This window comes from Hyla sarda, chromosome 1 (assembly GCF_029499605.1).
Source record: "Hyla sarda isolate aHylSar1 chromosome 1, aHylSar1.hap1, whole genome shotgun sequence".
Lineage (NCBI taxonomy): Eukaryota > Metazoa > Chordata > Amphibia > Anura > Hylidae > Hyla > Hyla sarda.
In genome coordinates, this window is record NC_079189.1 from 586497636 (window position 1) to 586523593 (window position 25958).

The 25958-nt window shown below is 44.5% G+C and overlaps 1 protein-coding gene across 16 annotated transcripts in view; it reads right to left on the minus strand.

Moving 5' to 3' along the window:
* The window catches only part of SLC45A2 (solute carrier family 45 member 2), a 178537-nt gene that overhangs the window by 147822 nt on the left and 4757 nt on the right, over positions 1-25958 (minus strand). For 2 of the 16 annotated variants that reach the window (XM_056545534.1, XM_056545408.1), the window contains exons 2-4: positions 23453-23566; positions 19750-20003; positions 3784-4327 (exon numbers count right to left, since the gene is read on the minus strand). In XM_056545534.1, coding sequence (XP_056401509.1) covers positions 3784-4222 — 439 coding nt within the window. In that variant the 5' untranslated portion in view covers positions 4223-4327; positions 19750-20003; positions 23453-23566. The other 14 variants (XM_056545432.1, XM_056545440.1, XM_056545449.1 and 11 more) reach the window with 14 other exon arrangements.

Consider the following 25958-nt stretch of genomic DNA (forward strand, 5'->3'; position numbering starts at 1 on the left):
TGAATTCAATGGGCTGTGGAAGCCTATTGAAGTGAATGGGGCTTTTTTTTACGCCACAAAAAGGTGGCTTTTGTGCAGAATGAATTAATAGAAATTTTCCATGCTCTTGAGTATGCTTGCAGAATTCAAGTGGAAATTGATGCAGAATTCTGGCCAAATTAATGTGGCTGTGGAATTCTGCACCTGTGCAGAATTTCTGTTATCTGCACATAGCCTTAAAGGGCAGCCTCAGATTTCTGCACTGTATTTTGACACTTTGGACCACATTGGGCTGGCTTTATATAAAAAAAATAACTTTTTTTTTTTATCATACAGGAGCTCGCTCCTCAAATACGGAATCCAGAATACTTGCCCCAGGTCCCAAAGTGAGAGAGCACTGATTTTACTGTATGTGTTTACAACTACACAGTTGAAGGCTACGTTCACACGTACGCAGATTTGATGCGCAGGATTTGATGCACAGGATTTTCTGCTGCAGATTTCATGGTAAACTAAATGACCGAGCAGAGCTTCTAATCTGCAGTTACAAATCCTGCGCAGGATCCTATATGTGTAAACGTACCCATAAACTGCCTCTCAGTGTGATCCGCAGAAGCTGTGGCCTTCACAGAGATCGTGGCCTGTGCCCTGACTCAGTACAGATGTCAATGATGTCACTCATCACCGCCTGCACTGTAGAGGAAGAAGGTCGCAGACAGCCTGTGCTGCTGAGGACATTGCTGCATGGGAAATGAGTAGGAAGGTAGTAGGTTTTTAAATTTCATTTGTTCGTCCTGGCTACCTACCTGGCCAACTTCCTACATAGCTAGCAACCGACCAATCTGCTTACCTACCCACTTATCTTTGTACCTACCTACCTACCAACACACCCAGATAAACATCTAGCTAGGTAGGTAGATAGTCAGGTATGTAAGTAGCCCAGTAGGTAGGTTGTAAGCTAGCTACCTGACTACCTACCTATCTTTTTACTTACCTGGTTACCTATCTACCTGCCTAGCTACCTACCTATCGGCAGTTGCCTACTGGGGGGGTGGATTTGTCTACCTACTGTACCTACCTAAGCATGTATTTATCTATTGGGGTGTATCTATTGAGGCCATAACTGCCTATATAGGAATTTCAAAATAAAGGAACAAACTACAGTAAGACATACACGCCTATGAGGGTACTACATGCCTACTGTTAGGGATATACCTATTTAATAGGGGACTTATTAACCTACACCCCTTTACTGTGTGGGACAACAAGGGGGCATAATTACAATTTGATGGCCAATATATTGGGACATTGTGTTGAAGTGGGTAGGGCACTAGAGAAACATGTCTAAGATGTTTGTACTGCAAATGCGGGAAAGATTATTTTTGGCTGGAAGAAGCAGTCATGGCGGTCTACGCTGGACAGAGAAGAAAAGGAAAGAGAACACCACCAATCAGAAAAGACATCCCCTGTGAGTCCCTAGATGTAACTATAATCACTAATCACTTTTATAGTATACAAATCCTATATAGAGCTGGTATCTACCTTTAAATTGCCAGTGTATGGGGGGGGGGGGGGGGAATACTGGTCTGTGTATAGTGTACTAGTCATTCAAAAAAAGTGTGCCTGTTCTTTTTTGCCCTGGTATTATTGGTATTGTTAGTCTGTGTATAGCCCTTTTTAAGCAGTATTGGTCTCAGTATACAGGATTTGGTCAGTATAAGTATGATGGTAATATTTATGGTGATAATATTCCTCTTTGTATACTGGTATTATTGGTCTCAGTATACAGGATTTGGTCAGTAACAATATGATGGTAATATGTATTCCTCCTTGTATACTGGTAATTTTGGTCATGGAAAATCATCATACCTATCTTGACAGTAAGTCTTGTTGCCCATTTTCTGCCCTTTGTTTTGACCCAAATTGACATTGAGCTGAACATCAGAGTAATCCAACACTGGTTGCTGCTTAGCATAACTAAACTAGTCAGTTTAAGGCTATGTTTCTACTTGGGGTTTGTTGTGCCTTTTTCCCAAAAAATGCCAAAACGGCCCCCATGGCATTTTTTCATTGAAAAAATGCTGCTGCCATATGTTAGCTGTAGATGAATGAGAAATTGCTAAATTCTTTTTCCACTTTGCTTTTTTCAGTTTGGCGTTTTTTGTTGTTTTTTTTAAAATCCTTTTGGCTTTTTTTCACTCATTTTTGGCGTTTTTCAGCTCCTTGGTGGTTTTGCAAAGTCGCAGCATGTTGAGCCTATGTTTTTTTTAGCAGCATGTTGAGCCTATGGGTTTTTCCCCTGAAATCATGGCATTTTTCCCCCATAGAAGTCTATGGGAGTGAAAAAAAAACACCAAGAAAAATTACATGTGGGTTTTAACTTTGGCTTTTTGCAGGTGGTTTTATTCTTTTTTTTTTACTTTAGCAATCCAAAAAAGTGATGGAGATACCTTTTTTTAATAAAATTTCGTAGGGTACCATTAAAAAAAATTATAAAATAGATACAGTAGTGATGTAAAAAATTGTATCTAGCGAAAGTTATCTTTTTTATAACGAGATTTATATGAATTTTTACAACAGGGATCAATTTATGTGGGCGGGCAGGGCACTAAAATGTAGCTGACAATAGTAAAAATGTAGTGTTTGTTAAAACATTTTTTACATTTTTAGGTAGTACTTCTACTCCCAGCATGGAGCACACTGTTCCATGATGGAAGTAGTAGTACCTGTACTTCTGAAACCGTTGCGATCCTCCTGTATAAAGTATAGAAGGGGGTGGCCACTCTTCTATGGTCCCCTGCACTGACGTATATATACACATATTCATATTTCCCGCAGAGAGTTGTGATTGGACAGATGGTTCCAGCCAATCACAGCTCTCTGTGGGAAATATGAATAGGTGTATATATACGTCAGCGCAGGGGACCATAGAAGAGAAGCCGGCCGCATCTATACATTATACAGGAGGATCACAGTGGTTGACAGGAGTGACACTTACTGCGATCTGTCTATTAATGCAGGTACTACAGCTCCCAGCATGGAGCAGAGTGTGTTCCATGATGGGAGAAGTAGTTCCTGTACTAACAGACAGATCACCCTGGGTGTCACTCCTGACACCAACTGCAATCGTCATTCATCCTTCATCCCTGAGATGCGGAGCGGCTTTCCCCTGCGCTTGCATCTCTGCTCTGCACTCCGGTCGGCCACTCACCATTCATATTTTCCGCTGAGAGCAGTGATTGGCTGCCACCATCCGGCCACTCCCCACTCTGGGCAGAAAATATGAATGAGTGATGTGAATTTCTATTCACATCACTGGCTGGCCTGGAGTATAGTACAGAGATGCAAGCGCTGTATAAAGCCGCTCCGCAACTCTGCTATATTATGGACGATCGCATTGGGTGTCAGGAGTGACACCCAGGGCGATCTGTCAATTAGTACAGGAACTACTACTCCCATCATGGAACAGTGTGTCCCATGCTGGGAGTAGTAAAAAAAAAAAACACCAAACTCAGGAAAATGCTGAGGCGTTTTTTTTCTTGCGTTTTTTTGGGGCCACAAAAAAAAAAAAAAAAAAAAAAACTTAGCCTTAGAAACTTAGCCTAAGAGTATGTTTACAAAGCAGATTATTTGCACAATGTCCACCCGGAAAATTTTCAGTGGACATTTCGCAGTCAGCGGGCGCCAGCACAACCCAATTACCCCTATTATTCTGCAAGTAGAATCTGATGGGCAACAACACCACTTGTGTTCACTAATCATATGCTGCTTGTACATTCTAATAAAATTTGTAATCCTACTTACCAGTGATCACTGTGTCGCCATTGAGGTATAAGGTCATCCCCAAAACCATCATAATCCCCAAGCCAAGAATATAAGGTCTGCGTCTCCCCCAGCGAGACTGACAGTGGTCACTGGCTGATCCCACCACTGGCTGGAGAAGGAAGCCCAAGATGGGGCTGATGAGCCAGACCAGGCTGTACAAACTCTTGGGGAGTCCAACGCTCAGCAAGACGGGCGTCACAAAGGCAGCCTCCACCGCATAACAGAACTCCCTGCCGAACATGGCCATACCATGCATAAGGAGCCTGCCAGTGGACCTTCTGGGGGGTTCCACTATGTGGAAGACCCCCTCCATCTGCTCAAGGCTGCTGCTGCTAAAGTCCATGCCGTCCAGAGAAGGCTGCGTACTGGGGGTGGTAGTACTAGGATCCGGATACACAACATCCTTGGACAGAGTCATTGTATGGTAGTGAGGGCAAGATGTGGAGTGAAGCAGATCTCAGCTTCCAGGAAGGCGTGACTCCTTACATAGCTGGAAGATCACAAGTTTTGGGGAAAGAAAGAACTGAAAGAAAAAAAAGGAGTCATGTGAATGTCAATTTAAGACTTCTGGACTGCACACAGTTCATTCACTTTGTGTTCACACAATCAGATTACTGAGGTATCATGTGTAATAGTAAAAAAAAATATATATATATTTTATATACAGCATGGCTATTTCAATTTATACGAGATTTTTTGTGTTTTGAAATACAGCAAAAAAAAGAAAAAAATTGACACACAGCACGTGTTGCGGAGGCTTTGCAATTATTGATAGGGGAAACCTATCTAGGAAAAACACACTGGCGATAATCACACAGCAAAACTGCTGTATTTCAAAACACACAAAGGAGCTAAAAAAAAAAAACAATTGCACCGTGTGAACACAGCCTTAAAATAATCAGACATTATCATTGTTTTTCCATACAAAATACAGAACAACGTCAAAAAGGAAAATAAAATTGCAGCAGGCACATACGTAGTACCCAATTAAGCCTAATAAAAGAGCAGCACCCGCATTCTATGCAGGGCTGCGCCTCCAGTCTCGGAAAGCTCTTTGCTTCCGAGACCGGAGACATGACGTAACGCTGCTCCCTTAGACATGAATAGAGGTGGCGTGAGCTTTCCGAGACCGGAGACATGACGTAACGCTGCTCCCTTAGACATGAATAGAGGTGGCGTGAGCTTTCCGAGACCGGAGACATGACGTAACGCTGCTCCCTTAGACATGAATAGAGGTGGCGTGAGCTTTCCGAGACTGGAAGCGCAGCCCTGCATAGAATGTGGGTGCTGCTCTTTGGCCAGATAACCCCTTTAAAACTGCATTTTAGAACACACACAAAGGGTGTGTGTGGTATTACAACTTGGCTTCATTACCCTTCAATGACATTGAGCTGCAATACCACTAACAACCTGAGGACAGGTGTGGTGCTGTTTTTGGAGGAAAGCTCTGTTTCTCTATTCTTGCATAACCCCTTTAACCCCTTAACGACGCAGGACGTAAATGTACGTCCTGGTGAGGTGGTACTTAACGCACCAGGACATACATTTACGTCCTAAGCATAACCGCGGGCATCGGAGCGATGCCCGGATCATGCGCCGCAGGTCCCGGCTGTTGGTCGCAGCCAGGGACCTGCCGGTAATGGCGGACACCCGTGATCCCGCGGATGTCCGCCATTAACCCCTCAGATGCTGTGATCAATACTGATCATGGCATCTGCAGGATCGCGGTCACTTAATTGGATGATCGGATTGCCCGCAGTGCTGCAGCTGGAGGTCTCCTCACCTGCCTCCGCCGTCTTCCGGAAGTCTTCTGCTCTGATCTGCCTTTCCGCAGACCAGAGCAGAAGATGACCGATAGCACTGAACAGGATTAGCAATCGAGTGATTGCTATAAATAGTCCCCTAGGGGGGCTATTAAAGTGTAAAAATGAAAGTAAAAAAATTAAATTAAAAAAAATTTGAAAACCCCCTCCCCCATAAAAACGTAAATTGACCCATTTTCCCTATTTCACCCCCAAAAAGTGTTAAAAAAATATTTTATACAAATATTTGGTATCGCCGCGTGCATAAATATCTGAACTATTAAAATAAAATGTTAATGATACTGTACGGTGAAGGGCGTGAACGTAAAAAAAAATCCAAAATAGCTGCTTTTTTATAACATTTTATTTAAAAAAAATTATAAAAAAATTTATTAAAAGTTTTATATAAGCAAATTTGGCATCAATAAAAAGTATAAATGAGCCCTCATACCACTGCTTATACGGAAAAATGAAAAAGTTATAGGTCTTCAAATTAGGGGGATCTTAAACGTACTAATTTGGTTAAAAAGTTTGTGATTTTTTTTAAGCGCAACAGTAATAGAAAAGTATGTTATCATGGGTATCATTTTAATCGTATTGACCCAAAGAATAAAGAACACGTCACTTTTACCGTAAATTGTACGGCGTGAAAACAAAACCTTCCAAAATTAGCAAAATTGCGGTTTTCTTTTTAATTTCCCCACACAAATAGTATTTTTTTTGTTGCGCCATACATTTTATGGTAAAGTGAGTGAAGGCATTACAACGGACAACTGGTCGCGCAAAAAACAAGCCCTCATACTAGTCTGTGGATGAAAATATAAAAGAGTTATGATTTTTTGAAGGCGAGGAGGAAAAAATGAAAACGTAAAAATAAAATTTTCTGCGTCCTTAAGGCCAAAATGACCTGAGTCCTTAAGGGGTTAAAGGGGTACTCCACTGGAAAACATTTTTTTTTTTTTTAAATCAGCTGGTGGAAGAAAGTTAAACAGATTTGTAAATTACTTCTATTAAACAATCTTAATCGGCTGCTGTTATGATCCACAGGAAGTTCTTTTCTTTTTGAATTTATTTTCTGTCTGACCACTGTGCTCTCTGCTGACACATATGTCCATGTCAGGAACTGTCCAGAGCAGGATAGGTTTTCTATGGAGATTTGCTCCTACTCTGGACAGTTCCTCAAATGGACAGAGGTGTCAGCAGAGAGCACTGTGGTTAGGCAGAAAGGAAATTAAAAAAGAAAAGAACTTCCTGGGAATCATACAGCAGCTCATAAGTACTGGAAGGATTAAGATTTTTTAATGGAAGTCATTTACAAATCAGTTTAACTTTCTGGCACCAGTTGATTGAAAAAAAAAGTTTTCCAGTGGAGTACCCCTTTGACAAATCTCACATTAAACAACCACACCTGTCAATAGATGCCATTCTGTGCACGATCACAATTTAATCTTAGTAAGGCTGGGTTTACACTGTGGAATTTCTAGGCAGATTTTCTGCTGGAGATAGAGACGGCAGCACTAGGACCGCGCAGACTGCATTTCCGTCCCCATAGATGGCAATGCATTTCTAGGTGGATCTTTTTCGGAGATCTGCTTAGTAATGCACAGTGTGAACCTAGCCTAAATCTGGGCAAATAGAAAATGGTCATTGGAAAGAAAAAAAAAAAATCACCCATTAGTGCACACATGAGGAAAATAATCTAATCACTAGGCTCAAACTAATTAGCACTTTTTTGAATAATTTGGGGTAAAAAAAAAAAGAAATTTCAAAATAAAACAAAGAAACGGCTATAAAATGATTAAAAAAATTAAAGTTGTAAAATAGAATAGTTAAAAAAATAATTACACATTTTTAATTTGTATAATATATATATATATAATAATTATTTTTTTTTTTTTCAAAAATACAAAATGGCCTTAGGCTATGTATCCACAGAATTCTTTCAGCACGTGTTACATGCCAAATTACATGGCAAGCACGTAAGCAATGTATGCCGACTATTTTCGGTGGAAATACGTACAACGGTTTACATTTTACAATGGGAAAAACACACAGTGTGAAAATATCTTAAAAAAGTACTGTGCATTAGGAGACGGCTCTTCCCGCTGAGTTCCATAGTACCAGTCTCCAGCGCAGGATTTCCCAACCAGGGTGCCTCCGGCTGTTGCAAGACTACAACTCCCAGCATGCCCGGACAGCCAAAGGCTGTCGGGCATGCTGAAAGTTGTCATTTTGCAACAGCTGGAGACACCCTGGTAGGAAAACACTGCATTAGCATATAATGCTCAGCATTCTTTACATGAAGGCTGGGAGTTGGAGTTTTGCAACAGCTGGAGACACCCTGGTAGGGAAACACTGCATTTACATATAAAGCTCATGGTTCTGTTACATGAAGGCTTTGCGGGCATGCTGGGAGTTGTAGTTTTGCAACAGCTGGAGACACCCTGGTAGGAAAACACTGCATTAGCATATAAAGCTCAGCATTCTTTACATGAAGGCTGGGAGTTGGAGTTTTGCAACAGCTGGAGACACCCTGGTAGGGAAACACCACATTAACGTATAAAGCTCATGGTTCTGTTACATGAAGGCTTTGCGGGCATGCTGGGAGTTGTAGTTTTGAAACAGCTGGAGACACGCTCTTGGGAAACACTGCATTAGCATATAAAGCTCAGCATTCTTTACACGAAGGCTGGGAGTTGTAGTTTTGCAACAGCTGGAGACACCCTGGTAGGGAAACACAGCATTATCGTATAAAGATCAGGGTTCTGTTACATGAAGGCTGTTCAGGCATGCTGGGAGTTGTAGTTTTGCAACAGCTGAAGATGCCCTGATCGGGAAACACTTCTCCGGCCTGTGACCCGGTGCCATAGAACCACATTACATGGGGTTTTGCGCTGGAGACGGGTGCTTTGGACGTGGAGCAGGAAGCTCCTTCCCTTTGGGCAATATACATGTCACCTAAATAATAACGTTCATTTATTTATTTATAATACAGAAAATACAAACCATAGTTTGGAACAGTCCACCTGAGAGCAGGACCCTACCCTTTCACTTTAGCTCATCTAGCTAAATGTCCTCTTACCTGCCCATACATAAAGATCATGTGACCTCTAGGTCACATGACCACACACATTTAACACCTTAAGGACACAGCTAATTTTCATTTTTGCGTTTTCGTATTTTTTTTCCAGCCTGTGACCCGGTGCCCGATTCTGTTACGTGAAGGCTTTCCAGGCATGCTGGAAGTTGTAGTTTTGAAACAGCTGAAGACACCCTCTTGGGAAACACTGCATAAACATATAAAGCTCAGGGTTCTTTACATGAAGGCTGGGAGTTGTAGTTTAGCAGGACCCCACTCTTTCACTTTAGCTCGTCTAGCTAAATGTCCTCTTACTTGCCATACATAAAGATCATGTGACCTCTAGGTCACATGACCACACACATTTAAAGGGGTACTCCGGTGAAAACCTTTTTTCTTTTAAATCAACTGGTGGCAGAAAGTTAAACATATTTGTAAATTACTTCTATAAAAAAATCTTAATCCTTCCAGTACTTATTAGCTGCTGAATGCTACAGAGGAAATTCATTTCTTTTTGGAACACTGATGACATCACGAGCACAGTGCTCTCTGCTGACGTCTCTGTCCATTTTAGCAACCATGCATAGCAGATGTATGCTAAGGGCAGCATGGTGGCTCAGTGGTTAGCACTGCTGCCTTTCAGTGCTGGGGACTTGGGTTCAAATCCCACTAAGGACAACAATAAATAAAGCGTTATTTTTATAATAAAGTCAGCAGAGAGAACTGTGCTTGTGAGGTCATCAGAGAGCATTCCAAAAAGAAAAGAATTTCCTCTGTAGTATTCAGCAGCTAATAAGTACAGGAAGGATTAAGATTTTTCAATAGAAGTAATTTACAAATATGTAAAAGAAATGACCGCCCATGGGTGGAGCCTAGCAGGTATTTACCTGGTGAGCTCCCAGTGGACGAGATGGTCTGACGAAGTGCGGAAGCACGATACGGCTGTGACCAGTCAGCCGGATTCCCCGGCGTTCCTGTCTCCCTGCACCTGTATGTCCTAACTGCACGTCTAAGAAATAAAGAAGTTGTCGCTAGCTGTCCGTGGTGAGTGCCGCTCATTTTCTATGCTCTCTCACATGTTTAATTTACAAATATGTTTAACTTTCTGCCACCAGTTGACTTAAAGGAAAAAAAAATTTCCCCGGAGTACCCATTTAACACCTTGAGGACACAGCTAATTTTCATTTTTGCATTTTTCTTTTTTTTTTTTTCCCTTCCTCGCTTTAAATTTTTCCATCCACAGACCCATATGATGACTTGTTTTTTTGCGCGACCAATTGAACTTTGCATACCTTGTCATTTTTACCATAAGATGTACGCAAAACAAAAAGAATATTATTAGTGAGGGGGAAATTGATATGAAAACAGCAATTTTGCTACTTTTTGGCTTGTATTTTTTACAAAGTACACTCAGGTGAAATTGACACATTCTTTTTATTCTGTAGCTCAATATTATTAAAGTGATACCCAATTTATATAGTTTTTCTAAAATTTTACTACTTTAACATAAAAAAGAAAAAAAAAAAAAAAAAATATATATATATATATATATATATATATATATATATATATGGGGAAGATTTATCAAAACCTGCGCAGAGGAGAAGTGGTGCAGTTGCCCATAGCAACCAGATGGCTTCTTTCATTTTAGAAGAGGCCTGTGAAAAATGAAAGAAGCAATGTGGTTGCTATGGGATTCCTCTACACAGATTTTAATAAACCTTCAACAGCGGGGGAGATTTATCAAAACCTGTCCAGAGGAAAAGTTGCTGAGTTGCCCATAGCAACCAATCAGATCGCTTCTTTCATTTTTGAAAAGGCCTCTGCAAAATGAAAGTAGCGATCTGATTGGTTGCTATGGGCAACTCAGCAGCTTTTTCTCTCAACAGGTTTTGATAAATCTCCCTGAGTACATTTAAAATTGTTTTCTTCTAACCCTTATAACCAATATGGGGCTGTATAAGGGCCTATACGTAGTTTTTCTCTGTATTATTTTTGTTTTAATGGGAATTTTGATCCCTTTGTATGATTTTTTTTACTTCTATATAAAGTGATTACAAAGTATCAATTCTGGAAATTGGTATTGTTTACGCCACTGACCATGATGTTTAATTAACGTTATATTTTAATAGTTCGGACATTTACGCACGCAACGATACCACATATGTTTATGTTATGGGCACTCCATTAGTGCAAGCTGATCGTGGTGCTGATCAAACAGGACAGAGGCAGAGACCCTCCATCTGTCCTCTCACCTATTCAGGACCCCGAAATTTTATTGTGGTCATCCTGATTAGCTCCCTGAGATAGCGGGCAGTGTTTTATCCCACATTTGGACGCCACAATCAACGTTGAACATTGATGTCCGGCATGATAGCAACCAGGGCCCACCGGGTATTAAGCTGGCTCAGCTGCTAAGCTAACTTCATACAAAGGGAGTGGGACTAGGCTGTACATGTACTCCCAATGTTCCCAAGGGGTTAATCCTTCCAGCACTTATCAGCTGCTGTATGCTCCAGAGGAAGTTGTGTAGTTCTTTACAGTCTGACACCACTGCTTTCTGCTGGCACCTCTGTCCGTGTCAGGAACTGTCCAGAGTAGGAGCATATCCCCATAGCAAACCTCTCCTGCTCTGGACAGTTCACTGTTCCTGACACGGACAGGGTGTCAGCAGAGAGCACCTTGTTCAGACTGGAAAGAACTACACAACTTCCTCTGGAACATCCTAATCCTATAGAGATTATTACAATATATCCTGATTCCATTGAGTTGGCAGCAGCAGCACCAGTATGTAATTAAAGTCTGTGAGCTAGTAGGAAGGATCTGGTAGATGATGATGTCACTGACCACTTCCTCTGACATATTATGCACTGTACCTATTAGAGTCAGACTGGTGATCACATGACCAAGTTACAGTAATGAAACGCATAGATGCAGTTGTGCTGAAATGAAACTGTGTTGTCCCGGTATTGAACATGGTCCTGTACCTCGTGTCATAAGTCCCCATAGCCAGTGTTCCTCCGTGCTGTTAGGATTCTCTTAGTGGGATAACCCTCAGTCACCTCATAAAAGTAATTTATTGTATATATTTAATAATATAAAGGTTACCTACAGGACCTTAGGTCATGTGATCTATAGGAAATGTGTTATGCTAAAGTTAAGGACCTTTCAGGTCATGTGATTTAGTCATGTGATGTACCACAATCCTTTGTAATAGCACTGACAGGTTAGGGAAACCAATAAGCTTTGAGCCTGCCCCTTCAGATATAAGAGCGTTGTTACCCAATCATCGCTCTCTTTCCCCCGGGATATGACATTGTGGTGCCTTGGGGGGTGTATGGCAGTTGGGGTGTTGCTGTGAGGTATATCACGGTTATAATTAACTCTTGCCAGTCGTGACGCCAGGGTGAGGGTTAAATGCTGTATGGCTTGGCCTATCGCCACCCTTCCCAAGAGCGATAGGTAGATGCAGAATAAAGTATTGTCCACAACCAAAGCTTTGCTGAAAAGTTGCGTGAACTTTACTGAAGATTTTCTGTAACATGCGAATACAGGAACAGTCTTTATAACCGAGTCTATATACAGCTTAGCTGAGATTGACGTATGGTTGGGACTTTTGTAAGTTCTTTAGCTTAGTAGGATTTAGTATGCGCAGATCCACTGTTTGATTCGAGCCGAGGCCGGCAGGCTTTGGCCCAGTGGTTGCCGACGACAGCTGCGCAGATCTTTACCCATCAGCAGCCCACGAGGAAAGAGATGCTGCTTGCTCTGCAGCTCAGGAACAAGAGAGCGTCTATTGGCTGCAGCTCCCTTATATGGGCAGTGGCTGGCCGTTTTAGGATTGGTTGCCACCGTCTGTCAATCAGCTTTATAAGGTATTGTGGTTATCACTTGACCCAGAACCTCCAAAGGTCCTTTTACCTACCATAGAGACTGAACCACAGTCACATGACCCGCAGGCCCTGCGACGATATGCAAGGAAAGTATACACTTTCTATACAGTATTTACATATTATTTACTAGAATATTAACTATTTGAGGGGTGACTAGGGGATGACTTAAGAAGCGGAACCCCACAGTTCCTAGGAACTCTGACTTTGGGGAACCCTAACCAAGGTACGGTATGCAATACTGTACCAGGACACCACAACAGCGAGCGGAGCTCTGTGCAAATCTACAAGACTAATTAGGCCTGAAGCCTATCTCTTCAACTTCTTGATAACAGTGAGTATACTGTGGTGTCCCGGTACCGTATTAAATCCAGTACCTAGTGTAGAGGTCCCCAAACTCATAGTAACTACATTAAGGTAGGGTTCCTCAGGTGGGACAGCCCCTAGTCGCCTCTCCTTAAGTCTAACTTTAATGTTAATAAATGTATATATTAATAATTATATCTATATTTTATAGAACTGTATAGTACTTACCTTGTTCAGCGTCGCAGGACCTTCGGTCATGTGACCATACTAGTAGCCTCTATGGTATGTTGCAGGACCTTGGGAGGTCCTTGGGTCACGTGTTGCCCACCAATCTCTGTAATGGTGATTGACATCCGTTTGGACCAATTAGCGTTAGTCCAGCCCCTGCCCATATATGGGAGCTGCGTCCAATTATCGCTCTCTTGGGTTGCTGCTCTTGTGGATGCCGGACTAACAGGACGGTTCTGTGCAACTTTCAAAGACACGCTAGGCCTCAAAACCTACGGCCTCAGCAGAACCAAAAATCGTGAGTTTTACTCTAATTCCTGCTAATGCTAGTGTGACTACTGGACCGCAACTAATTCCCCTAAATCCAGTGGAACAGCGCAATATCGTAAAAGACTCTTTATGCTAAAGTCCCAATCATTGTCGATCTCCAAAGGAAGCTGTTGTTATGATAAGAGACTGTTATGGTAATGAAGTGTACAGAAAATCTTCAGTAAAGTTAACGCAGTTTACAGAAGCTCACCGGTTGTGGACAATCCATTATTATTATCTACCTCAAACCTATTATCATCTACCTCCCTATCGTTCCTGGGAAGGGCGGCGGAAGAAAAGCTTTATAGAGGAGCCCTCACCCTGGCATCACGAATAGCAAGGGTTAACAAGCACCCTTTGATTACCGCACAGCTACACTCCCCATACCCTAAACCCCCCAGGCTATCACACTACCTAACTCCAATTCAGCTAATTCTACGTGACTACTGAACCTAAATCAAACCCCTAAATTCAGTGGAACAGCGTAAATCAAGCCTCAAAGCTTATTCCCTACAAAGTCCCAACCAACCTGTGAGGAGCCTAAAGTCCGGTCCTCTGTATAGACTGTTTGCTGATTGCATCCTGCATAAAATCTGCAGTAAAGTTATTTTCCATTTATTACAATTCCGGTTGTGGACAATCCTTTATTCTTCCCTATCGTTCCTGGGACGGGTGGCTGTAGGATATATATATGAGAGAAACCCGCACCCTGGTGTCACGGCAGTTAATTGTTAATGCTACACCCTGCTATTCACCCTGCACCCCCCAACCTACCACAAAACAAATGGCACTGTATGACTAGTGATGATGAGCGTGCATGATAAGGTAATGCTGCCCACAGGATATGCACAGGACCTGACAACAGGAGTGGGCATAAACTGACAATAGCAAAGTAACTATAGCACCTCCATTATACTGAGGTTACTTGCTTTACAAATGTTCATAGGGGGAATATATGTTTGGTTTTACCCTTTATTCTTTGTGTTCCAGAAATAGAGAAACAGAGGTAATTTCTTTCAAAAACAGCTCCACATCTGTCTCCAGGTTGGGTGTGGTATTACAACTAGGCTCCATTCCCTTCAATGGAACTGAGCTGCGGAACCACACACAACCATAACCCTTTTAATGAAAATTTTCTACACAATGGGTGAAAAGTAGGGTTGCCACTAGAGATGAGCGAACTTACAGTAAATTTGATTCGTCACGGACTTCTCGGCTCGGCAGTTGATACCTTATCCTGCATAAATTAGTTCAGCTTTCAGGTGTTCCGGTGGGCTGGAAAAGGTGGATACAGTCCTAGGAGACTCTTTCCTAGGACTGTATCCACCTTTTCCAGCCCACCGAAGCACCTGAAAGCTGAACTCATTTATGCAGGATAAGAAATCAACTGCCGAGCCGAGAAGTTCGTGACGAATCGAATTTACTGTAAGTTCGCTCATCTCTACTTGCTGGAATTTCACCGGCACAGCTGGTATTTTTAGATTTAAAAATACTAGCAATGCCCGGTATTTATCTAACAAATCTTCCAACTCCCGGAATGTTGCACCATAACCCATACCAGTGTTTCCCAACCGGAATGCCTCCAGCTGTTGCGGAACTACAACTCTCAGCATGCCTGGACAGCCAACGGCTGTCCAGGCATGCTGGAAGTTGTAGTTTTGCAACAGCTGGAGGCCCCCCTGGTTGGGAAACACTGACCTATGTACTATTAACTACTATATAGTCCAACATTTTGGCAGCTGTCATTTTTGTTTGGGACAGCTGCTGAGCCACAGGATGTATCAGGGCATGCTGGGAGTTGTAGTTACTAACTCACTGCAACTCCCGAATTTAATAAAAAAAAAAAAAAGTAATTAAAAAGTCACATAAAAACAAAAAGAGATTTTTCACAAGCGCCCAGGTAAATCCAGCTGTGTCTCTGACAAGGGGGACAGAGCACCATGATAATCCATTAATGTGCCACGCGGTTTAGACTTTTCATGGCACTTGACTTCAGTTTGTGTAATCTTCAGGAGCGAGACATTGAGATTACACGCACGGCCCATGTCATTATGGGAAGAAATGTGCCAAGAATTGTCTATGTCTGCAAAACAGAACAAGGCCCTAACATACTAATAGTGGGGCGGTATAACTGGTACTCGGGTTCTGGGATTCTTTTTGCAGCAAAACATATAGAAAAAAATGTAAATATAAAGGGAGAGATTTATCAAAACCTGTGTAGAGGAAGAGTGGGGCAGTGGCCCATAGCAACCAATCAGTTCGCTTCTTCTTTTATATGTGGTAGAGGGTGTAAGATGAAGAGAAGATGGAATTACCCTAGGGGCACATGGCATTATCCCCTTGTATTCGTGATGCCAGGGCGTGGTTTATCCTCAATACCACCCGAAGGTATATCGCTGGATCCTGGGCTAGGCACTGGGGCAATAATGACTCCGACGCCAAGTTACAGACAATGGTAGCTTTACTGAGTGACAGATGGTAAAGTCTATACAGTGTAGCCAGGCCCACAGAGGTGACCAGTGACTTCAGAGACTTTAAGGGCTTGCTGGGACTTGCAGTGGTTCTGGACAATTTAGTGCAGGCCACGTTGACTTGACAATAGATGACAGTGACTGACTTGACTGGAGACAGACTAAGCTGTGACTGTATCTTACTTGTAGACTTGTAGCTTGTGGCTGCAGACTTGACTTGAGGCTCCTATGACTCCAGACTCTTAGGCTCGACTGCACCTCAGCAAAGACTCAGGAACCAACAGAGAGGAGAGACTCCTCCCAGGGCTTTTATGGGGGAGACTCTGGTGGGCTCCCATTGGTCACCCTTAAAGGGGTATTCCGCCCCTAGACATCTTATCCCCTATCCAAAGGATAGGGGATAAGATGTCAGATCGCCGCGGTCCCGCTGCTGGGGACCCCCGGGATCCCCGCTGCGGCACCACACTATCATTACTGCGCAGGTAATGATGGGCAGTACAGGGGCTGGAGCATCGTTACGTCACGGCTCCGCCCCTCGTGACGTCACGACCCGCCCCTTAACGGGACGGGCCGTGATGTCACGAGGGGCGGCGCCATGACGTCACGCTGCTCCGTCCCCAGTATTGCCCGTCATTACGCACAGAGCGAACTCGCTCTGTGCTGTAATGATAGCACGGTGCCGCAGCGGGGATCCCGGGGGTCCCCAGCAGCGGGACCGCGGCGATCTGACATCTTATCCCCTATCCTTTGGATAGGGGATAAGATGTCTAGGGGCGGAGTACCCCTTTAAGTCACCTGGTCACTGATACCTCCTGGGTAACAATCACATGACAACTCACATGACAACTGATGATCACATGTTAACCTTTCTTAAAGATACAACATTCTTATATACGTAACATAGGGGATAATATACAATTACAGTAGAACAGATGCAGGGGGGGAGGGGTGCGGGGGACACTGCAGGGAGGCTGCCTGACAGGGCAGCAAGGGTACGGATAACAACTCCCGTACTGGGCCACCACATATATGTCAAAAGCCTTGTTTAAAATGAAAGAAGCGATCCTATTGGTTGCTATGGGAAACTGCACTCCTCTTCCTCTACACAGGTTTTGATAAATCTCCCCCAAAATATTTATAATTAGGATTCCTAAATATTTACCCTTAAGGACACAGTGAAAAAAAAATGTCTCCACACCTTTTAATAGCCATTAATCCCTTAACGACCACGGACATAAATGTACGTCCTGGTTTGGCGGTACTTCCCACACCAGGACGTACATTTACGTCCTGTGTATGACCGCGAGCATTGGAGCGGTGCTCGCGTCATAAACGTCAGGTTCCGGCTGCTATCAGCAGCTGGGGACACGCCGGTAATGGCCGCCATTAACCCCTCAGATGCCGTGATCTGTACAGATCATGGCATCTGTGGCAATGTGCATGATAAAATAGATGATCGGATCGCCGCCCACAGCGCTGCCGTGGCGATCCGATCATCTGTAATGGTGATCATCTGCCTCCGTCCATCTCCCCCCCCCCCCCCCTACACTATACAGGGGAGACATTGGGAGTTCCCATTGGCAGGCAGAGTCACATGGGGTTCACTGCTCTCATTTACGGTACAGTAACATATAAAACATACATACACATAACAATACTATAATCAATTTAGAAAAATATATTATTGGTGCAATACAGTATGAACACAATTAATTCAACAGTAAGTCCTTTGGTGGGCCCAACACCGTATGCTGCCAAACTGCCCGAGACAGTCCAAAGCCACAGGACAGCTTTGGTGCTGGGACACTACAAATCAATCAATCTATCTATCCTATCTATCTATCTATTCTATCTATCTATCTATCTATTCTATCTATCTATCTATCCTATCTATTCTATCTATCTATCCTATCTATTCTATCTATCTATCGCACAATATACAAGGACAATGAGATAGAGGTTATAGTAACTTTACCGGATACACATTTTGAGTACTGTGACACATACATGCTGTGCTCTGTTGAGTTTTGCCTTGAGCAAAAAACATAGAAGACCTTTTTTTTTTTTTTTTTTTATAATTTTGCTGTCCATTATTGCTAAAGGGTAAGAAAACTTGAAAGAGCAAACTCCTCACAAACTCTGATGGAGAATTCCTGCCATCACTCAGGGGTCACATGACCTTTCCTTTCAAGTCACACTCTAGGGTTTTTTTTTTATGTCCATATCATGCACAGTCACCACCACTAATCCTACAGTGCCATCTATTTATTCCAGCTCAGCTGCATCCATGTGGTTACTGTAACTCGGTCACATGATCATCAGCCTGAAACACAGAAAATCACAGTGTTTAACATGTCAGAGGAAGTGGTCAGTTCTTGGTCAGCTGACTTCCTGTGAACCATATGATGACATCATCACCTATCAGATCCTTTCTGGTTGCTCATCCAGATGTAGAGTAGTGGGTGCATGGAATAGCCTTCCTGCAGAGATGGTCACTGCAAATGCAGTAAAGGAGTTTAAACATGCATGGGATAAGCATAAGGCTATCCTCCATATACGATAGGGCCAGGGACTATTGATAGGATTCAGATTATTGGGCAGAATAGATGGGCCAAATGGTTCTTATCTGTTGACACATTCTATGTTTCTATGTATCTGTAAACTGTTGCTGCTGCTAACACTATGGGAATCAGGATATATAATAGATATACACCTCTACTGTATTTTTTTCTGTAATTTGTTTGCTGTAATTTCAATGGTGGAATTGGAATAAGTATGACTTAAAACCCATACCTGCTATATCAGCTAAGGGCAGATGTTGATGTGAGGGCAGATGTTATTGCCCTAGGAGCAGATGGCACTAACCCAATGTTGTTTGTGACGCCAGGGCATGGTTATCCACTACACCACCGCTGGCCGCTGGTTCCTGAGCTAGGCGCAGGGCAAATGATCACTCCGATATAAGTTACGGAGCTGACCAAAGTTAAGGAGCTGACCAGTGACTTAGGAGACTTGCGGGTCGCTGGGACTTGTAGTGGACTTGGACTGAATTATGCAGACCCATGCTGACATTAGCAGACTTGACTGAATTGACTATGACTGACCCCCTGTGGTTGCTTACCAGGCTTTCATGTTCACCTGAAGGGGCATTGGGTGATTGAAGCGTGGCTGCGTGTTTAGGCATAGGTCTCCCTTAGGACACCAGACACTCTCAGGTCTTGACTGTCACGCTCCGCCCATCAATGCAAGCCTACGGGAGGGGGCATGACAGCTATCACGCCCCCTCCCGTAGGCTTGCATTGAGGGGAGGAGCGTGACATCACACGGGGGCGGGGGCGTGACATCATACGCCGCCCGCCCTGTAGTCGCCGGTAATCAGTCCTAAGGGGATAAGATGTCTAAGCACCGGAGTACCCCTTTAAGCCTCTTGGGCATGGAGTTCACCAGAGCTTCAGGAGGCCACAGCAGTCCTCTTTCACTCCTTCATGATGACATCACGGAGCTGGTGGATGTTAGAAAAATTGTGCACCCCCACCTTCTCTTTGAGGATTTCCGACAGATGCTCAATATGGTTTAGGTCTGAAGACATTCTTGACCAATCCATCACCTTTACCTTCAGCTTCTTTAGCAAGGCAGTGGTTATTTGTTTGGGGTTGTTTGGGGTTGTTATCATGTGTGAATACTGTCCTGCAGCCCAGTCTCTGAAGATACAGTATGTATGTCACAGTACATGTTGGCATTTATGGTTCCCTCAATGAACTGCAGCTCCCCAGTGCCAGCAGCACTCATGCAGGCCCAGACCATGTCTCCCACCACCATTCTTGACTGTAGACAAGACACACTTGTTTTGTACTCCTCACCTGGTTGCCGCCACACACACTTGACATCATCTGTACCAAATAGAGTTTCAGGGTCTTGGCAATCTTCTTATAGTCATCATTATGTAGAGCAATAATTGTTTTTTTTAGATCCTCAGGGAATTCTTTGCCATGAGGTACCAAGTCAGTTTGGGTTACGTTGCAGTTTGGTAATCAGACAGTAACTCGTGTAGGTGTGATATAAAGACCACCTGGCCAAGTTAATAAATTAGATGTTCTGCTAGTTGAAGAAATATCTAAAATGACAATGAAAGGAGAAGTTATCATTATGGGAGACTTCAATCTTCTGGATATAAACTGGAAAAACCAAAATAGCTAGTTCTGCCAGGAGTACAGATATTCTAAATTCCCTACTGGGATTATCTCTACAACAAGTGGTTGAGGAGCCAACCCGGAGTTAGGCCATTTTGGATTTGGTATTCACAAATGGGGATTTGGTATATGATGTTATTGTAGGCGAAAGCTTGGGATTTAGTGATCACCAGTCAGTGTGGTTTAATATAAGAACAGTGAAGGAGTCACACCACACAAAAACAAAAGTTTTAGATTTTAGAAAAACAGACTTTTCAAAAATGAGATTAATCATAAATGAGTCCCTATCAGACTGGAACAGATTACATGGAGTCCAGGCGAAATGGGACTACTTAAAAGACGCATTATTGAAGGCAACAGAAAATTGCATTAGACTTGTCAGTAAAAGCAGAAAAAGAAAGAGACCACTGTGGTACTCAGCAGTCCAAAAATCATAAAAAACTAAAAGCTAGCATTTAGTAATTATAAAACAACCCAGAGCAATGAAGATAGAGAAATCTACAAGATTAGGCAGAAAGAGGCCAAGCAAGTTATAGGAACTTCTAAAGTGCAGGCAGAAGAAAAACTAGCTCAGTCTGTGAAAAAAGGGGATAAGACATTCTTCAGATATATAAATGAAAAAAAGGAAATTAAAACAAGGAATAACTAAATTAAAAACAAAGGAAGGAAGGTATGTAGAAGAGAATAAAGGGCTAGCCGACTGCCTTAAAGGAGTAGTCCAGTGGTGACTCAGTGGTGAGCAACTTATCCCCTATCCTAAGGATAGGGGATAAGTTGCAGATCGCGGGGGGTCCCACCGCTAGGGCCCCCCGCGATCTCCTGTACGGAGCCCCGACAGCCCGCGGGAAGGGGGCGTGTCGACCTCCGCACGAAGCGGTGGCCGACACGCCCCCTCAATACAACTCTATGAAGCGCTGCCTTCGGCAATCTCCGGCTCTGCCATTGAGATGTATTGAGGGGGCGTGTCGGCCGCCGCTTCGTGCGGGGGTCGACACCCGCTATCTGGGCCGAGAGCCGGGGCCCCGTACAGAGAGATCGCAGGGGGCCCCAGCGGTCGGACCCCCCACGATCTCAAACTTATCCCCTATCCTTAGGATAGGGGATACGTTTTTCACCACTGGACTACCCCTTTAATGAATACTTCTGTTCAGTTTTTACAGAAGAAAAAGAAGGAAAAGGACCTCAATTAGGGAGGAAGACTAATGAATCATGTATTATAAGTGATAGCCAGCATGGGTTTACTAAGGATAGAAGTTGTCAAACCAATCTAATTTGCTTTTATGAAGAGGTGAGTAGAAGCCTTGACAGAGGAATGGCTGTGGATATAGTGTTTCTGGATTTTGCCAAAGCATTTGATACTGTCCCTCACAGACGTTTGACAGGTAAGTTAAGGTCCTTGGGCTTGGAAACTTTAGTTTGTAACTGGATTGAACACTGGCTCATGGATCGTACCCAGAGAGTGGTGGTCAATGATTCGTACTCTGATTGGTCCCCGGTAATTAGTGGTGTACCCCAAGGTTCAGTACTGGGCCCGCTGTTGTTTAATTTATTTATCAATGATATAGAGGATGGTATTAACAGCTCTGTTTCTATCTTTGCAGATGACACCAAGCTTTGTAGCACGGTACAGTCTATAGAGGATGTGCATAAGTTACAGGATGACTTGGATAGACTAAGTGTCTGGGCCTCCACTTGGCAAATGAGGTTCAATGTGGATAAATGTAAAGTTATGCATCTGGGTACTAATAACCCGCATGCGTCGTATGTCTTAGGGGGGATTAAACTGGCAGAGTCACTGGTAGAGAAGGATCTGGGTGTACTTGTAGATCACAGACTACAGAATAGCATGCAATGTCAGGCTGCTGCTTCCAAAGCCGGCAGGATATTGTCATGTATAAAAAGAGGCATGGACTCAAGGGACAGGGACATAATACTCCCCCTTTATAAAGCATTGGTACGGCCTCACCTGGAATATGCTGTTCAGTTTTGGGCACCTGTCCATAAAAGGGACACTGCGGAGTTGGAAAGGGTGCAGAGACGCGCGACTAAACTAATATGGGGCATGGAACATCTTAGCTATGAGGAGCGATTAAAGGAGTTACAATTGTTTAGTCTTGAGAAGAGACGTTTAAGGGGGGATATGATAAACGTATATAAGTATATTAATGGCCCATACAAAAAATATGGAGAAAAACTGTTCCAGGTTAAACCCCCCCAAAGGACGAGGGGACACTCCCTCCGTCTGGAGAAGAAAAAGTTTAGTCTCAAGGGGCGACACGCCTTCTTTACCGTGAGGACTGTGAATTTATGGAACGGTCTACCTCAGGAACTGGTCACAGTAGGAACAATTAACAGCTTTAAAACAGGATTAGATACATTTATGGAACAAAATAACATTAATGCTTATGAAGAAATATAAAATCCCATCCCTTCCCCAATATCGCGCCACACCCCTACCCCTTAATTCCCTGGTTGAACTTGATGGACATATGTCTTTTTTCGACCGTACTAACTATGTAACTATGTAACTATGTAACTATGATGCATGTGTCTTTACAGAGGAAGAGGTTCCACCTTTGCTATCTAAAGTGAAGACAAATAAGTCAAAGGGGCCTGATGGGTAAATACCCAAAATTATTAAAGAGATAAGTGGACAGCTTCCGGTTCCGGCGCAGGCATGTGAGCAGGACTGAGGCGGATCTCCTCCCTGCCGCCGGCGCTTCTCTGCTATTTTCCATGCCGGGAGACGATTCACGGCGCCCGCTTCGCCCACCCGAGCTGCGGTGGATGGATCGATACCTCCAGCGTGCTGCACAACAACCGCATACCCTCATGCTGTCTCAGTCTGTGCCGCTGCCCCCAGACTCCAAGATGGCGCCCACTGCTCCTTCTATCCCTTGGTGAGGAAAAAGCTTTCGACCGGATGGACTGGGGATTCATGATAGCTACTCTGGCTCAAATAGGCCTAGGCCCTTCTATGCTGTCCCGCACAGGAGCCCTTTACACTAACCCCCAAGCCCAGGTTCGAATCAATGGCCAATTATCGTCCCCGATCGCTATTTGTAATGGCACGAGGCAGGGGTGCCCCCTTTCACCTTTACTGTATGTACTCTGCTTGGAACACCTCCTGGTTGCCATTCGGGACAATTCAGATATACGGGGACTTCCCCTGCCCCAAGGCCACAGCAAATGTGCAGCATTCGCGGATGATCTTCTTTTATATCTTTCCTCTCCCCTCACCTCTCTCCCCACTCTACTATCCACAATTAAAAGATTCTCCTCCCTCAGTAATTACAAACTAAACATGTCCAAATGCGAAGCGCTCAATGTTACCCTCCCATCCCACCTGGAAAGCCTTCTTAAAATCACCTACCTGTTTAAGCAGCAGAACTCCTCCATAAAATACCTAGGGATCCAAATTCCTTCGCACTTAGAAGACGCCTATCGAGTTAACTATCCTCCGATCTTGAGTATGATACGAGTTGACCTTGACAGATGGGAAAAGAAAGATTTTTCCTGGATAGGCAGGATAAACATACTGAAAATGAATATTTTACAGCGCTTGCTTTACCTATTCTCCTGTTTGCCTGTAGTCCCTGCCCAGCAGTTCTTCAATGATCTCTCATCTACACTAACTAATTTTGTGTGGGCCAATAAGCACCCCAGACTAGCTAGACACATTTTATTCCGGCGTAAACGTGAGGGAGGTCTGGCACTACCAGACTGTGGAGACCACATAAGGCTACACGTCTCCCATATACCACACCGCAACCACCGGTTCTCACCTCCATTCGCCTAACCATGCGGCGATACATGTCCCGTCTGGCCCTTCTAATCCCGAATGGTCCCCTAATAAATACTGATACCTCTTAGTGATATGTCATTAGTTATTGCTGTACCAATGTGGGAGCGCATGACGCTCGTGCCGTCTTGTTATACCTGTGGCACACTGTTTGTTTGTTATGCTTTTGTCTTAAAATTCTATAAAAATATTCAATATAAAAAAAAAATAAAACAAAAAAATAAAAGATAGGGCCAGGGACTATTGATAGGATTCAGATTATTGGGCAGACTAGATGGGTCAAAAGGTTCTTATCTGCCGACACATTCTATATTTCTATGTTTCATGTTAAACTTCCAGTGACCAGTATTAGAGAGTGAGAGGGCGATAACACCAAATGTAAGACACCTGCTCCCCATTCACACCTGAGACCTTGTAACACTAACAAGTCACATGACACTAGGGAGGGAAAATGGCTAATTGGGCCCAATTTGGACATTTCCACCTAGGGGTGTACTTGTTACGCCGAGCGCTCCGGGTCCCCGTTCCTCCCCGGAGCGCTCGCCTCATCCTCGTTGCTGCAGCGCCCCGGTCAGATCTCCTGACCGGGTGCGCTGCGGTACCGCCTCCAGCCGGGATGCGATTCGCGATGCGGGTGGCGCCCGCTCGCGATGCGCACCCCGGCTCCCGTACCTGACTCGCGCTCCGTCGGTCCTGTCCTGGCATGCGCGGCCCCGCTCCCTAGGGCGCGCGCGCGCCGGGTCTCTGCGATTTAAAGGGCCAGTGCACCAATGATGGTGCCTGGTCCAATCTTCCAATTACCTTGATTAGTTTCCACCTGTGCACTCCCTACTTATACCTCACTTCCCCTGCACTCCCTCGCCGGATCTTGTTGCCCTTGTGCCTAGTGAAAGCGTTCCCTTGTTTGTTCCTAGCCCGTGTTCCAGACCTCCTGCCGTTGCCCCTGACTACGATCCTTGCTGCCTGCCCCGACCTTCTGCTACGTCCGACCTTGCCTTTGTCTACTCCCTTGTACCGCGCCTATCTTCAGCAGTCAGAGAGGTTGAGCCGTTGCTAGTGGATACGACCTGGTCACTACCGCCGCAGCAAGACCATCCCGCTTTGCGGCGGGCTCTGGTGAAAACCTGTAGTGACTTAGAACCGGTCCACTAGCACGGTCCTCGCCAATCCCTCTCTGGCACAGAGGATCCACCTCCTACCAGCCGGGATCGTGACAGTCCTCCTACCAGCCGGGATCGTGACAGTAGATCCGGCCATGGATCCCGCTGAAGTTCCTCTGCCAGTTGTCGCCGACCTCACCACGGTGGTCGCCCAGCAAGCCCGACAGATCACCCAGCAAGCCCAACAGACTGCCCAGCAAGCCCAACAGATTGCCCAGCAAGCCCAACAGATTGCCCAACGAAATCACCAGCTGGCATACTTGACCACCGTGACACTGCAACTTCAGTCACAGATACAGCAGCTGCTGCCACAGACACAGCAGCTGCAACAACCATCTCCTCCGCCGGCTCCTGCAACTCCTCCGCAGCAACCGGCCGCTCCTAACCCCTGCTTGTCCCTGCCAGACAAATTTGATGAGGACTCTAGACTCTGCCGTGGTCTCCTTTCTGGAAAGGCCTTGTCTGGGGCCACACCACTCTGGGACCGCAATGATCCTGCCACAGCCACAGTCCAGTCCTTCTTCGCTGAGGTCCGTGGTGTCTTCGAGGAGCCTGCCCGAGCTTCTTCTGCCGAGACTGCCCTGCTGAACCTGGCCCAGGGTGTTTCTTCCGTTGGCGAATACGCCATTCAGTTCCGTGCTCTTGCTTCCGAGTTGTCCTGGAATAGTGAGGCTCTCTGCGCGACCTTTAAAAAAGGCCTATCCAGCAACATTAAAGATGTTCTGGCCGCACGAGAAACTCCTGCTAACCTACATGAACTCATTCATCTTGCCACTCGCATTGACATGCGTTTTTCCGGATGGCGTCTGGAGCTCCGCCTGGATATGGACTTTGTTCGCACGAGGCGTTTTTTCTCCCCGGCTCCTCTCTCCTCTGGTCCTCTGCAAACCGTTCCTGTGCCTCCCGCCGTGGAGGCT